The sequence below is a fragment of the Epinephelus moara genome, chromosome 13 (genome assembly GCF_006386435.1).
Source record: "Epinephelus moara isolate mb chromosome 13, YSFRI_EMoa_1.0, whole genome shotgun sequence".
Taxonomy (NCBI): domain Eukaryota; kingdom Metazoa; phylum Chordata; class Actinopteri; order Perciformes; family Serranidae; genus Epinephelus; species Epinephelus moara.
Window position 1 is genome coordinate 10,507,087 of NC_065518.1, and position 21,132 is coordinate 10,528,218.

General features: G+C 41.6%; 2 protein-coding genes across 2 annotated transcripts in view; both read left to right on the forward strand.

Annotated features, from left to right (window-relative positions):
* The first annotated feature begins 5,403 nt into the window (after positions 1–5,403).
* Positions 5,404–13,641, forward strand: LOC126399832 (5-hydroxytryptamine receptor 3A-like). Its single transcript, XM_050060124.1, has 10 exons — positions 5,404–5,531; positions 6,176–6,336; positions 6,709–6,753; positions 6,865–6,974; positions 8,688–8,857; positions 8,967–9,127; positions 11,004–11,214; positions 11,318–11,482; positions 11,716–11,801; positions 13,032–13,641. The coding sequence occupies exons 1-10, from the start codon at positions 5,492–5,494 to the stop codon at positions 13,248–13,250; spliced, it is 1,368 nt and encodes a 455-aa protein (XP_049916081.1). The 5' UTR covers positions 5,404–5,491; the 3' UTR covers positions 13,251–13,641.
* Positions 13,642–16,081: 2,440 nt separating this feature from the next.
* LOC126399831 (5-hydroxytryptamine receptor 3A-like) overlaps positions 16,082–21,132 on the forward strand; it is a 15,771-nt gene continuing 10,720 nt past the window's right edge. The window contains exons 1-4 of the mRNA XM_050060123.1: positions 16,082–16,150; positions 16,246–16,351; positions 19,016–19,066; positions 19,853–20,013. Of these exons, the coding sequence (XP_049916080.1) occupies positions 19,027–19,066; positions 19,853–20,013 (201 nt within the window). The 5' untranslated portion in view covers positions 16,082–16,150; positions 16,246–16,351; positions 19,016–19,026. The remainder of the gene's footprint in view (positions 16,151–16,245; positions 16,352–19,015; positions 19,067–19,852; positions 20,014–21,132) is intronic.

Sequence of the window (21,132 nt, forward strand, 5' to 3'; positions counted from 1 at the left end):
TAATGCACTATTAGCTGTTTCCTAGACGACACACTTTGCAGTGCATGAGGCGATAGTAGAGTAAGCATGTTAGTCTAGGTCAGCCTGCACCCTCCTGTAGAATACTTGATGATGGATCACTGCACACACAGAAAACCGGACCATATCCTTCTGCAGTGTTATATATCTGTTGCTGGCTCCCTTTTCCCTCGACCCTGAACTGTTAGGGTCAAGAGGACTGCACTACTATATCCAAGCTGCAAACAGTCACGTGATCACAGTCCGAATGTGTCGATGAAGCCGTTCTGTGGCACCGGTCGCAGTATGATATCAAAGGAATGGGTCCCAAATCTGTAAGACCCCCACTTTTCTAGAATTATGAGTGAAAATGTCAAAGAAAACATCAAATGGATAATAAAGTTTTTGCAACTAAACGGTCGCTGAGTGATTTCCTGTTTATTTTAAATGGGACAGATTCATTAATCAGTGCAGGATTTTGTTTCGGTTCATGTGCCTGAACATGAAACGCTGCTCTCNATGTCAAAGAAAACATCAAATGGATAATAAAGTTTTTGCAACTAAACCGTCGCTGAGTGATTTCCTGTTTATTTTAAATGGGACAGATTCATTAATCAGTGCAGGATTTTGTTTCGGTTCATGTGCCTGAACATGAAACGCTGCTCTCAGATGTTTCCTAACATGGTCACCGTCGCTGAAAGCTGCTTCATACAATCATTTTTCAAAATGTGTTCTGTAGCATTTTCCCACCACGGAGCTCAGTTTATGTCACCAGTATAAAAATAACAGGGCTTAAAATGACCACCATTCCCACAGAGGAAATTTAATTATTCGTCTGATTAGCATTATTTGCATTTGACTCAAAATTGTTTTATTAAACAGTTTTATCAATCCCCTTCTCTCCATACGCACAGTTTTCTTCCCACTTTAATCTCCAGTTACCGAAATTTAATGTAAAAGAAAAACAATCACGGTAAAATGTCAAAACAAAGCAAACTGGTCCAGTATTCAGCAAGAGAGCTTCAGCTGGCAGCTGCAAAACAGGCTGGAATGTCAACACTCAAGGTGTGTTTGCACTGTCAACATATGTGCACTACGAGTACTTGTTCAGCCTTTCCACTGACAAGCTCAGATTATTATTTTAAGTGTCTGACAACATTATGGAGTAAGATCCGTTTTATTTAACCAGAAACGGCCCTGAAATCACTGACGCCAAACTCACCAGACTCCATTTAAATAATCTGTAATTTTAGGTTATATAGAATCAGCATGTTTTTACATCTGACTTGGTGAATTAAAGGTTTATTTCAACAAACCAAAGGGAGTCTGGCTGCTTTGGTGATAGTGATTTCAGGGCTGTTTCTGGATAAACAAGAAGGATGTTATTCTTTAACAAAAAGGTCTGTCTCTGTAGGGATCCTTTTCATAATGCTGGCTGACACTTATGATAATTATCTGAGCCTGTCAGAGGGAAAAACACGCACTTAGCGGCTGCTGGCAACAGCCCTCACGCTGATGACTGGATGAATTTGGACAAATTTCAAAAATTGTTTGCCCCATCAGCCACTTGGGTTGCCTTGACACCTGCCCCGTGTGGTTCCCTTCAATCGAACTCAAGTTCGTTTGGGCTGTGTGAACACAGCAATCACACTCAGGTGTGCACCAAAACAACCGGACCGAGACCTTCTTGAAGAGGGTGCACCAAAACAACCGGACCGAGACCTTCTTGAAGAGGTGGTCTCAGTGCAGTTACAAACAAACTCTGGTGCGGTTCGTTTGGGGTGAGAACGTGTTCCGACCTGGATCTGAACCAACTGCAGTCACATGACACAGTGTTTGGGTTAAACATGAGCATGTTACAGTCCTGGAGGATTATTAATGTGCACCTCCTCCTGTACTGCCTTAATATGCACATTCAGCACATCCAATGCATCAAAACATTGTTTTCTAGTTGGAGCCGCGCCTCGTTTTCAAACTGTATGGTTTGACTAAAATGAACAATGACAGCAATATAGTCCACGATGAGCAGCGCTAAAATCAACCTGCGTAGTTGTCCCTCCATTGTGACATTAGAAAGTGTCACATTTATCTTGCAAGTGTACTCTTCTTCAACGTTTGATTTACTTCCTGGATTTTTCCCACATGGAAATTCTGACCAATCAAGAGCAGCTTTCTCACACAAGGCATTTGATCTGGTCCACTTGTAAATGCTGCCTTTGAACTCATGAGATGGCCACATACTTAATTCAAATTAAATGCTAATGTAGCTTTCTGTCTACTGGACATGTAAATACACAATCATCTGCTTTCATGTAACTTTATGAGGTGATAATATGTCAGTGTTGTAATGACATTGTGTAACGCTGCCCCCAAGTGGCCAAAAAACAATGTACACAGCTTTAAACATGGATCAGGTCTTTACATATGAGAAACTCCCCATTAACTGTATCTTAGATACTTAAAAAGGTAAATGTATTTCTTTCTGTTTCTTTATAGACGCCCAGATTATCCCAGGTACCAATGTTAAACTTATGTTCTTGTTTACGGGAATAACCTGGAACTCTTTTGAGAAGTTAACTAAATGTTTACTCAAATTATTTTTTATTACCAATCACTGAAGTCAGTAATCAAAATAGTGGCAAAGCACTGGCTGTGATTTCAACATCTTTAGATTATGAACTGTTGATCAGACAAAACAAGCTATTTTTTAGACATGTATCACTATTTGCAACTAACGATTAATTAATAGAAAAAAATCATTACTTTGTCAGAAACTCCAGTGTGAGCACACAAGTCCATTAAAATACAAAACCATTCACTCAGAATTAAAACTGCATCAGCAAAGTCACTTCTGGTCCAAAAACAGACTTTTTACATAAATAATAAATCAGCTTTAATGCCAGGCTGCCCGCGATGAGCCTTGCACAAGATGAGTGGGTTTAAATGGCGTCAGCGTTCATAATGTCATTACCTCGTCGTTTTAGTGATCAAGTTCCGCTCTAATTGAATTTTATCTTCTCATCTGATGCGGCCTGCCCCGCATATGGTACAGTAAATGTCTTGTTTTGTAACTCTGTGTCCTCACGTGCAGACTGAGATTCCCTATCCTTTTGTCCCCGGTGTCAAATAAGATGTGAGCCAGCTGTAAATTCACATTATGTCTCGTTCCAGATGAATAAAGCCTCTCCACTTGCCTTTCCCTTAGTTTTATTATTTGTTACCTTCAATCTCACTTGCCTCAAGAGTCAAGCCAAGGCCTGATGTACACCACATGTCCCCCCTATCCAATCAGTGTTGATGTTAAATGTAGCCGATTGAAGCAATACATTTCCCAGTGTGCGCAGTATTGACCGAGGAAACTGAGTTTTTTTCTTGCACGGCCGTTACCGCAGTGTCTTCAGGATGCATTGTGGCCGGGCTCCTGACGCTCAACCCCCAAATAGGCAGTAAGCGTTTCAAACTCTGTTTACAAAAAGTAAAGGTGCCTGAAATATGTTACTCCAGTGTTCGATGAGAATGTTGGGCAAAAAATGTATTAACAACAAACATGCCTTCTTGTATAGTGCCTGGAAGCTGTGTATCACCACCCCAGACAAAAGCTATTACTTTGGTGGCCAAAACATAGTGCTAGGTGAAAAAGTACTCACTCAGGTGTCATCTGCCCTCTGAGCCCTGTCTTCAGGATCCTGAAGAAGGTCTCCAGTGATTTTCCAACTGGACACAGTTCACCCAACAACCGGTGATTGCTGATATTAGGTGTTCCCCCGGCCTAAGAATTTTGCTAGTTGACCAGTAGTCATCATTTAGGGCCATTAGTCGACTAGTCGCCCGCATGTTTACGATATTAATTTAATTATTAAATGATATATTTTGGGCGGGGCAACNTTAGGGGCCGCACACATGCTGCGTCTTTAACCGCCAGGAAAACGTGAGGTCGGGCGCTTGGACCTACTCTTGTGCCTTTTTTGTGCCAGCTTTCAAGAGCGTGGCGGCAGGTTGCGTCTGAGGTTGCTAAGCAACCTTAACAAGCACCGTATAGCCTATTTACCGGAAATCCTGAGAGCTGATCTTCTTCCAGGCACTGTTTATAAGTGTGTAGGCCTATCGTCTGTGGGACAGATGCAAAGCTCTGGGTAGCCCTGCACTATATCGTCTGTGGGACAGATGCAAAGCTCTGGGTAGCCCTGCACTAACATGATCAACGTTTCTGTATTTATCAGACTGAATATTTACAGAAAAAGGGAAAGATATCTGTCGGCTGTGATTGGTTTGTAACGTGACTCCTGTCTACATGGTCCAGTCATATAGGTTTTGATTTATTTTGACAAGACGCAGCTCCTAATAGAGTTTCATGTTTGGTTGTTGTTGTTTTTTTCTGCGACTAAGCGACCAATGAAATCTTGTGGACTAATGACCTTTCTGGTTGACTAACGTTTGGTTGACCATTAGGAGGCAACCCTAGCTGATGCTTCATTCAAACTCAACAGAAACAAAATGAAACTCACCAGAACCTCCATGGTTAGTTGGGCCACTGTTCCAACAATCACCAGCTCTGGTTTGGTTGAAATAAACCCTTAACTCACCGAGTTAGATGTCAAAAGTTAGCAGAGCAGCTGCTCTGACTCGTTTTCTTTGAGGTAGAAGCAAACTAAAATGACAAAATTGCACCCCTTCCCCTAAAAAAATCAAACAATTGACAACGTGCTTAACCATTGGTCAATACATTCTACCAATAGTCCAACCGTAGTCTCCCGCACACCTCTGTCCAAGTGAGGAGCAAAACTTTCATAGATAATAACGCAATACAGGCTCTCTTTGTGTTGTTGTCAGCTCTGTTTGAGCAAAGGTTCTGGAGGGTCGCAACAAACTGTATCCACATGAATGGCAAACACAGCTGCAGCCTCCGAAGCTCTCCACTGGATTGCTCCGTCATCTTGCCACTGCATTTCTTCAGCTGTGTAGTCTGGCTCGAATAAATACCTTGCTTGAATCTCTGTCTATAACATCCTCCGCACTTATATCACACGATGCCAATGTGCTGTTAGACACGCAGCTAGTTTGCAATGAAGCAAGACAAGAGGGAGGATTTGTTTTTGAGATGCATCTAGAGCACGCCCCCTGGATACCCAGTTCTTCTGAGAACCAATGATGCCACTGGTTTGCAGAAGAACAGTTTGAAGCAGCCCCCAGAGACACACAGAGCATTAGAAAAAAATATGTTGTTTTTTGTCACAGTGTATCTCTAAATCACAAATCTGAAGATAAGGTTGAAAAACAGTAAAGTTACTCTTTAACCGATTGCAACGTCAATCCTTGCTGTCCACTGTGGGAGGGGTTTCTCATCTCAGGCAGAGGTCATTCATCCAGCCCAACCCTCCTCTGCTCAAATCAAAGGACCGCATCACACAGTGGGTCTGGTCGTACAGCAGGGACACACTCTCAACTGGAGGCTGCTCTAACACACACACACACACACTCACTCACGGCTGCAGATATGATACATGTTGCTTTTCTCCTCCTGATCGTCTTCACAGGTAAGACTTTGTGCTGCACAAGCATGTTTGATGTGTGTTTATGTCTTTGGACTTTGGAAAAGTGTCTAAGCAAAGTATCGGTGATTGCTTTAGTTGGAATAGTATTTTCCATCGTGCTAGCACTGTTTATATTTGGGTTATAAACTGTTTAAGGGTGTGGAGGCGGTGAGGGTCAGTGCAAATCTTGAACCAAAAATGGTCACCTTTTCATCAAACTCAAACCATGTTATGACGTCTTTGGTTTGCCTGGTTCACGCTGCTGTGGAGAGAAAATAGTGCTTCATCTAAAGGAGGAGGGGAAACAGTAATGCAGATGACTCCAGAAGCCTTCCTCTTATCATAACATCTGTGTTTAAAAATAATGTACACAGAAGATTAGTCTAATTGCTCTTCATTAGCCAGCGTAGAATGCAATAGAAAGAATGTTTTTTTTTTGTTATGAACTTGCAGAAGGAAAAAATCAAACAAATCTGAGGATAAAGAATCTACTCTGGTTTTCATACAGAATCAACTTTTGAGTATAAGATAAATCAAGTTAAATCAACAATAAACTAAAAAAAAAAACTGCAATAGGTTCAACAAAAACTTCTTATTGAAGTTGAAGTTTTGGGAAGAAATTGTCTCTGATAACTGTTTCCATTCAGATGGGTTGTCCTCTGAGAAAGTGTGCAGTTACCAGGATATAGTGGACTACTTGAATCTTACCACAAATAACGCCGCGTTTAAATTGACCCGGCCTGTGTTGGACTACACGCACCTCACCATGGTGGAGCTGGACATCATCCTCTATGCCATCCTGGCCGTGGTAGGTGCTAGATGCCTTTATTTTGAGTTCCAGCCAAGTTTAGTGCCCCTGGTAAATTCTTGACACCATTTATGGGCTTTTATTTTGAAAATCCAACCTAGTTCAGTGCCCCTGTTAAACACTTGGTACCATCTGGGGGCTTTTATTTTGAACATCCAGCCTTGTCCAGGGGGCCTGCTGGTAAACTTCTATCATACAGGGGCCAAAATGCATCCTCTTTGACCAGAGCAACCACTGTGAGCTCGTTACCTGATTGGTCCATTAGCTGAAGTAGCGAAGAGCTGATACTGCCAGAAACACTGGAAGCTAAACTGTAATACTGGACATTGAGATGATTTGTTCTGATGTGTGTGTTTGTGTGTTTATTACCAGATTGAGAAAACACAAACTTTTATTCCTTTCATCTGGGCAACAATGGTGAGCTCTGATTTTTTTGGATCATTTACATGTCTCTTTTATTTTATGTCAGCTGTCTCTGCGACAACCTGTCTCTTATCTGTCTGGTATTTCACCTTTAATTTCCTGCAGATGTGGAACAATGAACGCATCTCGTGGGACCCGGCTCAGTTTTGTGGAATCACTCATATTTCAGTTCCTAAAGAAATGCTCTGGAGACCAGACCTCTTCATCTATGAGATGTGAGCCTACAGCACACACGAACACACATGAAAAGATACACAAAAACTGATTTTAAAGGAAGAGATGGACACACAGGTGGATTATAAAACAATAGGTCTCTGGGCTCAGATGCGTAAACCCCCACAGATGACTGAGCCATTTGACTGCGACAGGTGATGCAAAGTTGATAACAGCCCCTGAGCCTATGGGCCCCTGGGCCTGGTAGGCCCATTCGATAATCCACCCATGGAAAGACAAAAATAAAATAATAAATATACACTCACCGGCCACTTTATAAGGTACACCTGTACCTAATAATCAGCCAATCACATGGCAGCAACTCAATGCATTTAGGTATGTAGACATGGTCAAGAAGACCTGCTGAAGTTCAAAGCGAGCGTCAGAATGGGGAAGAAAGGTGATGTAAGTGACTTTGAACGCGGAATGGTTGTTGGTGCCAGACGGGCTGGTCTGAGTCTACTGGGATTTTCACACACAACCATCTCTAGGGTTTACAGAGGATGGTCCAACAAAGAGAAAATATCCAGTGAGCAGCAGTTCTCTGGGTGAAAATGCCTTGTTGATGCCAGAGGTCAGAGGAGAATGGTCAGACTGGTTCAAGATGATAGAAAGGCAACAGTAACTCAAATAACCACTGGTTACAACCAAGGTCTGCAGAAGACCATCTCTGAACCAACAACACGTCCAACCTTGAAGCAGATGGGCTACAGCAGCAGAAGACCACACCAGGTGCCACTCCTGTCAGCTAACAACAGGAAACTGAGGCTACAGTTCACACAGGCTCACCAAAACTGGACAATAGAAGATTGGAAAAACGTTGCCTGGTCTGATGAGTCTGGATTTCTGCTGCCACATTCAGATGGTAGGGTCAGAATTTGGTGTAAACAACATGAAAGCATGGATCCATCCTGCCTTGTATCAACGGTTCAGGCTGGTGGTGGTGGTGTAATGGTGTGGGGGATATTTTCTTGGCACACTTTGGGCCCCTTAGTACCAACTGAGCATGGTTTAAACACCACAGCCTACCTGAGTATTGTTGCTGACCGTGTCCATCCCTTTATGACCACAGTGTACCCATCTTCTGATGGCTACTTCCAGCAGGATAACGCACCATGTCACAAAGCTCAAATCATCTCAAACTGGTTTCTTGAACATGACAATGAGTTCACTGTACTCCGGTGGCCTCCACAGTCACCAGATCTCAGTCCAATAGAGCACCTTTGGGATGTGGTGGAACAGGAGATTCACATCATGGATGTGCAGCCGACAAATCTGCAGCAACTGTGTGATGTCATCATGTCAATATGGAGCAAAATCTCTGAAGAATGTTTCCAGCACCTTGTTGAATCTGTGCCACCAAGAATTAAGGCAGTTCTGAGGTCAACAGGGGTCCAACCTGGTACTAGCGAAGTGTGCTAGGTCCAGCACTCATTATGTAGCTGTTCAACATTAAGTAATTCAATAGCTCGATGTCTGCTGATTCCACACACCCTGTTTGTTTAGTAGGTTAATGACTTCACTGTGTGCTCACCTTTATTAGAGCTCATACAACAATATTGTTAAGCAGAACAACAAGCAAACACATGGTCCTGAGGTGGTGCCATGAGGCGCTCCATCATTGATTCATTCAGTTCATGATTAATGTGATATACCGTGCGGTTTGAATGCACCACAAACATAACATGAAAAGATTTTGTGTGTTTGTGTCTCAGGACACAGAAGGATGACTCCCCTCAGAATCCGTACATGCAGGTGTCCCACAATGGGGTGATCACTTTGGAAGAGGACATGAAGGTGGTCAGCAGCTGTGAGATGGACGTCCACAAGTTCCCCTTCGACATACAGAGATGCAACATCTCCATTGGATCTGCAATACACTGTGGTGAAGGAGCGAGTGTGTGTGTGTATGTGTGTGTGTGTGTGTGACTGTACTGAAGTCAGTGTTTTTACCTTCGCCTCCTTATGCTCAAACTTTCGTCCTCTCTCCTCAGTTGAGGAAGTTCGTCTCTTTCCTTTCTCCAACTCGTCACGAGCCACACAGTTTTCCAGAGAGCTGATGATGACTCAGGGAGAGTGGGAGTTCCTCCAGCTGTCCGTCACCAGCCGCAATTTCAGCATTGACGATAAACAGTGGGAACAGCTCATATACACTGTACGTTTGTGCGTATATTATTTTTTAAGAGCGAATCATTATTCCTCTGCACAAGTGAAGAAGTTTTTTTAAAATGTACTCTGGACACCTGGGCCCTGTTTCAGAAAACCGGTTTAGTGAAAACACTGACATAGTTGACCCTGAGATGAGAGAAACTCTGGGTTTTCTGTTTCAGAAATAGAGGTAACTTAAACTCTGAGTCAGTTACTGTGGTAACTGATTCTATGAACCTACCTTGCTTGCTGGCAGGTTTTCTTCAACAAACTCTTGGTGCTTCTCAAAGTCAAGGAAGGATCTTTAAATGGCTGAATTTCAAGGAGGCTACATCATCAAATTCCGCTGAAGGACTGTTCCAATGTCAAGGATCCTTAAAATTCTACCGAGGACTTATGGTGCGTTCCAGGCAGGCTTTTGATACCGAGGACTTATGGTGCGTTCCAGGCAGGCTTTTGAATTCGTAAGTCACGACTTCAAGTCACGAGTTACGACTTTGTAGCGTTCCAGGAAAGTTACGGCAAACTGCCAGTTACTTCCTGTTTAACGTTGAACATGGCGAACCGTATGTTTGTGCTTCCCCAATATTTCTATCACCAAAGGTGCCTGCTCCTTGCTCATTTAAGCGAAACGGAGGAGGAAAACAGCGCACAAGGTCACAGATGCTATTATACTTTTTATTTTACGTTATCTGTGTGTTTGGAAACGTATTTTGTATTGATTATTCTTGCACTGGAAACCAGCTGTTAGAGCGGCTGCCAATAATGCGTTAACATTAGGGTTATTTTATGTCTATTTCTCACCATGTATCACCTGCATCAACACCGCATCCATAGGGCTGCCATTGTTATTTAGAGGAGTAAGGTAATTGGTTTAGAGGGCTGTGTGACGTCAGAAAGCGTAACTGAGAGTACATCGATCTGGTACGAGTTCACGGGTGGGAAGTTACGGGTTTGACTGCCGTTCCAGTGCACTTTCACGGGTTACAGGTTGTGAAAACATGAGTTACGGGTTGCCTGGAACGCACCATGAGTCCTTCCTTCAGAGAATTTTCAAGGATGCGTGTTGGTGCTTCTCAAAGTCAAGAATGCTTCCTTTGTAGGTAGGGTTCTTCCAAGTTGGGCCCTATAGAGGCAAGGCAAGACTCCTTCCTAGCATTCGGTGAACACACATTGCAACAGGCTAGCAAGTGCCCAGGTGTGAGGCCCCACCTTCAGTTTTTTTTTTTTGTTTTGGTTTGTTGGTACCACCTAATGCTACCAGTAGTGACGAGGACACTAGCAGAACAGAAAACTAGAGAAGAATCAGTCACGAAGGATAAGGACAGAGCAACTGTCTGTGAACACCACATGTAAAACCATTCCCTTTTTTTAAGTTGTCTTGCTTTTGCCTGTCCATTGCACCTGTTGTCACTTTGATTTACACCAAAGCAGCTGAAACTGATTCACAATCACTTGTGCTTCCTAAATGGACAGATTGATTATCCCTGAAGTTTAACAGACTTGGTGTTCGACTGTGACCATAAAGTGTACCCTTAATTTTTCTGAGCAGTGTAATTAAAATATAATGTAGTTGTGGCCTAAATGTTGAATTAATGGACATCACTGAATAAAACTTAATTGTATTAACTTACTGACACTTTTTTTAAGATGAATGTGTACAGGTCAGATATTTATACATTAATATTTCTATGCATGAGCTTAGCTCAGAGTTGACTGAACTGACTTAACACTCAGAGTTTTTCATCTCAGAGTCAGCGTTAAGGGTTAGACTCAGAGTTTGTTCCGAAACAGGCCCCCAGAGTAAGTTTGTAACTCCAGAAATGATAATTTCTGTTGTCATTTGGTCGATCTAGTCTGACCTTTGAACCTGTTTTTTCTAGTTCACCATGAAGAGGAGGCCCCTTCTCCATGTCATCAACTTCCTGTTGCCCATCCTGTTCTTCCTAAGTCTGGACCTCGCCTCCTTCTTCATCGCAGACCATCGAGGAGAGAAGCTGGGCTTCAAAGTCACCGTGCTGCTGGCCATCTCCGTCCTGCTGCTCATTCTGAACGACATCCTGCCCTCCATGTCCAACAAGACACCACTCATAGGTACTAACTCCTGCTGTAAGGCCATATTGTTAACTGGATTATGATTCATACAGTCAGGAGCACCAAATATGAAAACAAGTTATTGCCTTCTTTCTTCTCTCAGCGACCTACTGCATTGTGATTTTTGCTCTGATGCTGCTCAGCCTGCTGGAGACGATCTTGGTTACGTATCTTATGGAGAAAGACTCTGCAACCCAGGAGAGGTTCAGGCTGAGGGACGACTGGGAGGACAAACAGGAAAAAGTCAAAAAAGATAGCTGTAACACAGGTGAGACCCAAAAGTGTTATTTGTTATTTTAAAGGCCTTAAAACCAATTTTTTGATGACAGTTATTGGTTTGACTGCTTATGTTGCTGAGGATGCGCTACTGTTGAATCATATCTGGTCAAACCTCGCCCCTAATAAAATAACACAGATTTGAAACTATATTTTCCAGTGTTGTTGATAGGCAGCATGATTGTGAATCATATTTTCTGTGACTAACCTGCTGTGTGTTTCCAGAGGAGAAAAGACAGACCTGCTGTTCATGCATCAGCAAAGAGTCCAGTGGTGAGAAACCGCACGAACTGCTGCCCATGGCTGAAGAGGTACGTCATTAGAGGTTCTGATATTATCACAAGGTGGGTGGACAAAATTGTGTCGTTCTCATGGGTGTAATCATGCAGATTCAGATTAAGACACCTTTATTAATCCTACCAGGGGCAATTTGTTTGAACAGCTTGCCCTGCACACATTCACACCATTTACTGGTCCATCTACGTCCCAACCCTCACCTATGGTCATGAACTCTGGGTAGTGACCGAAAGAATGAGATCGCGGATACAAGCGGCTGAAATGAGTTTCCTCCGTGGGGTGTCTGGGCTCAGCCTTAGAGATAGGGTGAGGAGCTCGGACATCTGGAGGGAGCTCGGAGTAGAGCCACTGCCCCTTTGTGTCGAAAAGGGTCAGTTGAGATGGTTCAGACATCTGATCAGGATGTCTCAAGGGCGCCTCCCGTTAAAGGTGTATCTGGCACGTCCCACTGGTAGGAGGTCCCGGGGCAGACCCAGAACACGCTGGAGGGATTATATATCTCATTTGGCCTGGGAGCTGGAAAGCATTGCTGGGGACGTCTGGGGTGCTTTGCTTGTCCTGCTGCCCCCGCAACCCCCGATAAGCAGATAAGGTTAAACTATAGACTAATGTTTGGGCTGCGGAGTCGGAAGCATCAGTCAACACTGTTTCGATAAAATGGCAAAATCCAACATGTTAACATGCTTTAAGGAGGCTGTTCTCATAAACTAAGTTTTCCTACGAAAGTAATGCACCCAAATTTGTACATATCTCTTGTAATCATTAGCAGATACTTCATGCTAAACCCACGTCTTTTGGAAGGTTGCGATCATGTAACCAATGTACTGATAGGAGTAAACAAGGAGAATAAACAAGGAGGCGGTCCAGAGCAGTCTTGTGAGAAGGCAGGTTGGGGTGGTGGATTGATAACAAAATCACTGACTTTCCCCAGGAGGCACATGTTCGAATTCGTGTGAACTTTGAGTCATTTTAAGGTATGTCCTCACCATGTTTCCTTCCCTAAACCTAGCCACAGTAACTTTACGTTAATTATATACTTTACATCAAGGACATAACGTCATTTGTGGGGCGCTGAATCATAGACCATACGAACCGTTTCATGAGGATATGTTGTTTTAAGAGACCCAATCCAACCGGTTAAGAAACGTTAACTTCAGACACATCACAGTTTTTGTCCATCTGACTTGTAGGACAATAACACATGAATCAACCCATTCTAATTTGACTCTGTCTCCTTGTTGCAGGTTAACAACAGCATTCAGTCACGAGAGTCTCACGTGTTACTGCTGATCCTGGAGGAGCTGAAGGAGCTGCAGAAAACTCTGAATCTGCACCTCGGCTGCAGACAGGAAGGAGGGAAGTCCGGTCTTTGGGCCTCAAGAATCAACAGAGTTTTCTTCATTTTTTACATCACCATAGTGTCACTGTTTCTACCCCTCATCTTCATCGCATGGAACACTTAGGAATGTAAAATAACACCTTGTAATACTTTGGTTGTTGCTCTGTTTCTACAAGTGATGTCTATAAGTGTCATGTTGTGCCTTTTAAAAGCATCTTGTGAATCTTTTTTTTTTCCTGTGGTTTAGATGAGATCATTTTTGGACAATCCTGCAGATATCTTTACTGTCAAAGCCAGTTCAATTGACTACCTTCGAATGATTGTATAATGTGTAGTGAATAATCGTTGTTCGTTCACAGCAACAGATACCAGGATAATAAATGTTTAAAACATTAAACCCTAATACAAACCACTAAATGTTTGAATTTAGAAAAGAGAAAGGACAAACATTGTCTGCTTTAAAGCTACTGAAATCTTCCACAGCAATTGTTAGTTCATGATCAATTTGTAGGCTAAAATAAACAAATAATAAATGTATAAACACAGTTATGATTCACTGGAGAAAAAAAAGTCCTCACTGTGGCTTAACCCACAGATACATCAATAGCTGCATTGATGTCAAAGCCAAAAAAAAGGTGGATATAATTGTATAAATGAAGGTGCAGCTGTGTTCAATGACTCACAAGCTCCCAAAATCTTGTGTGCAGTGTAAACATAGACAAATCTAATCTGATGTAATCCAATCTGGACCATCAATTGTAAAAGATGAGAGGAAACTTTACTGCCCTCTAGTTCAATTCTTCACTGACCTCACTGATGTCATGATTTACACTGTAATATTTCATATTATCTCTCCACTCAGACAAACAGATCTTTCCCTCCTGTCCTGTTTCAGCCCACTCTCAGCTCACAGCTCATCTCTCACTCAGACTTTAAACCAATCACGTTCGTCCTCACTGGCATGATAGTCTCTATGTTATAAACACATCATCAGAAAAGAGGGTCTGGTGTTATATCACTGGATGCTCATCACGCAGGCTGCGTATAAAAAGTACCCTCAGGACTTTTACATGTTTTATTCTTTCACCACATCAAATCACAGTGGATGTTATTTTTGTTTAACCCTGTTAGCAGGCAGTGATGGTCCGTCTGTCCAGGCTGAAATATCTCAGCAGCTATTGAATGGATTGACATTCATTTTCTTCAGAGGATGAATCCTAGTAACTCAGATGAAGTGTAGATCACAGGATGAGCTGTAATAACTTAAGAGGTCCCTTTTCTTTTCTTCTAGGGCCATCATCAAGTCAAACTTTCAATTTTTCCAGTGTTTTGGTTTACGACCAAACACATGCGGAGGTAAAGACGTTCTCATCAGCTGGACTTTGTTTCACTAATTAACACATCCTGCCTGTCCGTCTCTTCCTCCAACCACATTCCCACTTCCCGTTCATTGCCATTCCCTTCCTGTCCACCAGATGCCCACTGACTTTTCCCCCTTGCCCCAGTAACCTGACCTTCCCCACTCACCTGTTATCACTTTACTCATCAGCCCTGCAGATATTCAGCCAGTCCTTTCCCAGTCTCTCCTTCCCAGATCATCAGAATTGTTGTGGTGTCTTAGTGCGCATGCCTTTGATCACTGCATCCTGTAATGCAGAAACTGTTACCTAATCATCCAGACCTACTTCTGGACTCTCACTTTCAGTTTGGACTTTATACACATGCCAGTAAGACTATGTAACTGGGAATCCTTCCTGTCTGCACATTCTGGTGATATTATAGAGCAACAGTGTCCACGTAGGGAGGAGGTGGACAGGTGAATAAAACATTGTAATGTAATTTGGGAGGCAGCTTTTTGTTTCCTGTTTCCAACATTGTTTTTTTTTTTAAAGCAAGCATGGTGATGACTGTTTCTTAACCCTGCTCATGTGTTTATTGAAACCATGTGGACAAAGGTCCCCTCAACTTAATGACCTTAACCCAAGCCATAATCTTTCCCTAAATCTATCCAAACTTTAACCAATGTGTTGTCAAATGATAAAGTCAACACATTCTCACTCCGACCTCGTCACATATTGAGGTTTGGGTCATGGACTTTCCACGTCAGCATACGACGTGCAAGGTACCCTGGGTGCGTTGGTTGTTGGCGTTCTGGGACACTGTTTCAAGTTCTCTTCTTTCAAGATACACTTCTGTTTTCACTGGAAATTTAACATTTATATACAGTCTCTTTCAAAATAAACGCACTACGTTGGTACAACACTGCGAACACCGCTCTCTCAGATGAAAGTTGGTGTTTCTTGTACCCGTCCACCATCCCTTCCGACCTGCCCCAATCGGACTTTCTCCGCCGTAACTTCATTCTTGTCCTGCCACGTTTCCTCCTGACACCGCCGGGCGCTGTTAAACTATAACACCAACTGGCCATGTATCATGCCGATGTCAAAGGACGCGTTTTTTATTTGGTTTCACTGCCCAAGCGCCAGATTTCAACAACTTTGGAGTGAGACTGTGCTCATAAAAGAGATTTATTTTTCATTAGTGGCTTTTTGAAAATTATTTTTGGAAGGCACGGACTAAAGATGTTCTTCTGCTGACTGATGCATCAGATCAGAAAAATCTTTCTTTGTGTCGTTCTAGAAGGCACGACCATTTTATGGCAAGAGACAAAGTTGGACTTGAACGACATCCTTATTGACTTCCACACTTTATACCACACAACTATAACAGGAACTGTTGTTATTTATGGGCGGAGGAAGGGTTAGGGGGAAAAGGGGAAGGCATGTCAAATAGTTTTTTAAGCGCTGGAGAGGAACTGAAATCTTTTATTTATGTTTAGGGGAGGGGCATAAAATTCAAATGGTTTTTATTTTGTATTTATCTTACTTAAAGAACACATGTAGGTTTGGACAGCATGTTCTCTTTAAAAATTGCCAAAATGACTCCATTTCCTCAGCTCAGTAAACCTTTGACCAAAAAGGAGTCACGATGTTGACATGATCAACAGAAAAAGACTTATTAAAGGTAATTATGCAGGAACAGTCGCTTACCGTTTGTAAACACAACATTTAAACTTGCAACATACTATTGTTGAAATGTTGTATTTGTTATGATGGCAGAGCCGATAGTTTAGCAAGCTAACTGAGTTGACCACCGGCACCTACTGTCTAAAAGAAGACGGGCCAACTCTTCATCGCCGTCCTCTACTTAAGTGCTCGCCAACAGGTAACAGCCAATCCCAGATTCACTCTTGTTTTTGAATCAGCTTTGTCAGCTTGGTTTTTCTTCTTGCTGTATTTGGCTTCAGCCCATAAATGCCTCGAACACAGTAAAATAAGAATAGAATGAGAAAATACAGAGAGTCTCTGCAAGTAAATACCCCGCCACACACTTGTTGTAGGTCATAAGTGATGATATTTTTCAGGAAAATAACAGTAACAATAACTTAAAAAAAAACATAAAAGACAAAACATTCGTGACAGAAAAAAAAGGTAAAAACATGAAAAAGTACTGCATGGTTTATCTTTTAAACACGAAAAGCGCCACAGTGTGGGAAGTGATGTAATTAAATATTTAATTAAATTAATTTTAATTAAATTAATTATATTAAAATAAAAATATATGTCAAAAAACAGTTGTGGCAAATTACTACACATCCTAAAAACATCTCTTTTACACTGCACATATGTCTTGAACCCTTGTGAATTTTTTACAAGTAATTCCAAATTTCCAGCAGGCTTTTACTAACCAGTCCCTGACCTCCTTCACATATAAAACCCAGCAGCATCTGACAGTGTCCATGAGCCACCACAAGGTGGTGACCTTTCCTTTTTGCAGACAGACGGCTCCAGTATGAGCGAGATCAATTTGATGATAACAAAAGCAATGCTTCACTGTAATGGCAGCTCCAAAATGTAAAACAAAAGATAACTATGCCTTTAAATGCAAAGTTTAATCTAACCTCACTCTCTTAATGACACACAACTATCATTCAAGCTTTTATTTCCTGACAGTTTGACTACTGTTACAGTTTTAACAGGTAAAACAAAAGGCGACAGCAGGAAATAAGAGCAGATTACTCCAATTTTAATGTCCTCACAATGGCTGCCAATCTGTTAGGATTGACTTTAAGATTTTACTTATTACTTTTAAAGCTCTTTATGGTCTCAAAACATATATCTGAACTGCTGTTCCTTCACCAGGAACCGGCTGACATGCTCAAAGACTAAAGGGGAAAGCGTTTAGGGCTACTCGGATGTGGAACCTGTCTGAGAAACTCTGGCTTGCCACATCAGTATCTCCTTTTAAATCTTTTGAAGACTTTTTCAAGATGCTTCATGTTTCCTCTAAATTTGTAGATTTGTTTTTATGAACTACTGAGTTGCACTGTACTTTATTCTTGATGGTGCACGTAAAGCTACAGTTTTATAAAAATAACTTTTCGTCATATTCGCTGAAACCGTCTTAATATCCACACAGTAGTACGTGAGACAGTCAAATACGGCAGTGATGATCAAATATGAGTCACGATTCTGTTACTACATTGTCTATTTCTAATCTTAAATGTTTTCAGAAACATAGCTTCGCAACTCGATCTCACGCCCAAATGGTCAGATACCAAAGCTTGGTCAGTGGCCTGTCGCTGTCAGACACTGATGCACAGAGGAACACTTAAGCAGTGATATGAGACGACCTGGGGGGTGGCAGCATCTGTTGACTCTCCGGGCAACGACAATGGTAGGCTATAAAGAGCAAGACAGTCTAGATTGTTTGAGCCGGGAGGGGAGGAGAATGAGTCCAACAAACTTTCACTCAGCAGCCTGCTCTAGAAGTCCAGTGTGAAACCAAAAGTCAAGGAGTTGTTCTAAGAAAGGCGTCGTGCGCTAGTATGTTGAGCATAATATGCTAGTGACGTAGGTCATGTGACATTTAACAAACGTAGTTGTTTTTAGCCAAACAGTGTTTTTTTCAAAATGGAACTATGTTCTGTAGTTGACTAAACTTAATCAACTTAAGCAAGCGAACTTAGAAGGTAAAACACTGCCTACCTTTTATGGTTAACCGAACAGTACATTCCGACAGCGTTATGAATTTATGAACGGTCCAGTTTGTGCCAGAGTGCGCTTCGACGCTCAGAATAAGTATTTCTGAATGCACTACTCGCATCATCTTTCTCTGTTGTCTAAATCAAGCCAACAGAACTTGTTAGCTAGCGCTGGCTAATGTCTGTGGAGAATTGTTTTGCTTCCAGCTAAGCCCCGCCCACTAAAAAACATCGTATTAACAGTAAAAGGGTCCATTCAACCAATTTTAATGTATTCATGGCATTAACTACATAGAAATTAGACAAATAAATAAATAAATGCAAACAAAACCAAACTTATTTTTTTGATTTGTGCTGTAAAATAAACTTTATTATTGTTGTTATCAGTGACAACAGATATGTATTATAGTTAATCATCAGTTGTAGATGAGCCACATCAAAGTATCAGGTGACTCTAATACATCTCTAATGTATTTTTCGCTGGGATGTGTGTGTGGCATGTTAATTATCTGCAGTAACTCCTACTTACTTTTACCATTAAACATCATTATGGCACATTTTGGTCTCCAAAGTGTCTCGCCTCCTCCTCTTCCTCCCCGAAGAGACCACTGAGGGATGCTGTGATGACCACTGTGGGAGTGACCACTGTCTTCAGATGGCTGTTGGACTAATTCATTATTTAATAAATAAAAAAAAGATTGGTGATCCAGTTTGTCCGGCCCTCTTCCAGTATGAGGCAGTGGTATTATTACCGGAACAGACTTGGTGACATTCTCAGACAGTACTGGGAGGACGGGGATACACATTCACCGGTCAGACGTCTCACTGACTTTGGGCTCTTACAGGTGTTGGAGTCATGATGCTCGCTGGTTTCTTCTTCCTGCTCTTCCTTTCAGGTAAGCATGGACAATGTCATGCATGATGTGTTCAGGTGTATCCTGAGAAATGTGCCCCAGTTTCGAGAAAAGCTAAACTTATTTCCTGAACATTCTTGTGGCTTGTTAATTCAATCAAAATGTTTTTATGGTCTCCAAAAATTTAAGTGTTTAATTATGCTGATGCATGTATCTGCTTTATAGTGAAGGAATGAGGGAACTTTCCAACTTCCTACTGACAAATGTGACAAAGAAAAACCAAGAAAAGCACATCCATAAAAATGATTTGTTTTTGAATATCATTTTCAAAAAGATAGCAACAATAAAAATGGAACGTTGGAGATCTTTAGCTAGCATAATTAGATTTTTAAACCCAGATTTGAGCTGAAAAAATGTGCCTTGATTTGAACATGTACTTCGCTGACAAATAGCAGATGGATCTGAAACAGAGCCGCATTAAAACTGAAATTACTGCAATAATGCTCACATTTAAAAAATCATTAGTGAAGCGATGAAATAAAACCCTGCTGTCCTGCCAACGCCCATCCTATAATAGCTCTCATTGACCGCAGTCACTGGATATTACTGCAGATATTGCTGGTGTTTTTTCATGGTTACATTATAGATTTAGCGGCAGTGGATACCCACAGACCAATGTTTGTCATTTCTTTGAAATTATACATCATTAACAGCACATACTGCAAATCTGATATGCAGACAGACAACAACAAAGCTAATAAGAGCATAAGATAATAAGAGCAAGGATAATTTTCTGATTTTGTGTGTCTTCTTGTGTTTCTGCTGTAGATGTTGTGTTGCCTGAGGGTAACTGCAGTTATCAGGATGTTTTAAACCACCTGAACTTGTCCACAAACAACGAGCTGTTCTTTATGACCCGACCCGTTAAAAACTACAAACACCCCACACAGGTTTCCCTGGAAGTACTACTCTACGCCATTCTAGATGTGGTAAGTGTTTAATATTTTTATTTTGTCAGAACAGGTTGCATCCATTTTTTTGATATCTCAGTTTTACTTGAATTACCAGATTGTTGTAGCACACTGCCATAACTCTTGAACATATTTGGCATGAATCAAATGACACATGGCGGCACGGTGGTGCAGTGGTTAGCATTGTTTCCTGACAGCAAGAGGGTTCCTGGTTCAAACCCAGGGTGGGGGAGCCCTTCTCTGTGGAGTTTGCATGTTCTCCCCGTGTCAGCGTGGGTTTTCTTCAGATGCTCCAGCTTCCTCCCACAGTCCAAAGACATGCAGGTGACTCTAAACTGTCCGTAGGTGTGAATGTGAGTCAGCTGCGATCAGCTCCAGCTAAGCCGTTACAGATAAGAGATAGGTTGAAAATATTCCAGCTGGCCATGCAAACTTGTAGAAATTATGTTGATCTGTTGTAGTGCTTTTCTTTAATGCCTTTTTATTACTCTTTTTAACCTGCAAAACCAACCTGTGTACATATAATGTAACACCTAAAATGTTCTCTGCCTTTGGGAAAATTCATTGTCTACAAACTAAATGTGGTCTTGACTCTGTTCAGTAAGTTTTGATTTAGATACCAGAATCAGAATATGATTTATTATCAAGTAGGTTTTCATTACAAGGAACTTGCCTTGGTGTAGGCACACTGAAATATACATACAATGACATATTAAGAAGAACAAAGGCAAAGTACTGCATCAGCCAAAAACATAAATATCAAATAGAAAATAGAAAATAAAACTAGTCCATACCCATTGAGTGCACAGTTGCCCACATACAGTTTCACATGGTGTGTGTTTGGGATACAGGTCATAGGAAATTGCAGATTAAGTAGTCAACTGATCCCATTAAGAAGAGCAATGTATTCAGACAGAGTTTTTGTGAATTTGATAGTACGATTGCAGCCACAGCAATCTGTCGCATTTTAGCCGTTTTTCTGTTGTTATAGCGCCACCCAGTTGTCAATTAGAGTTAAATTTCTCCAGTCACCTTGAGGCGTCCTGTTCTACATATCTACCAAGTTTAGTAAAAATCGATATGGCGGTTAGGCCTAGATAAGAAATTAGCTCTCTAGTGCTCCCATTTTGTTTGATG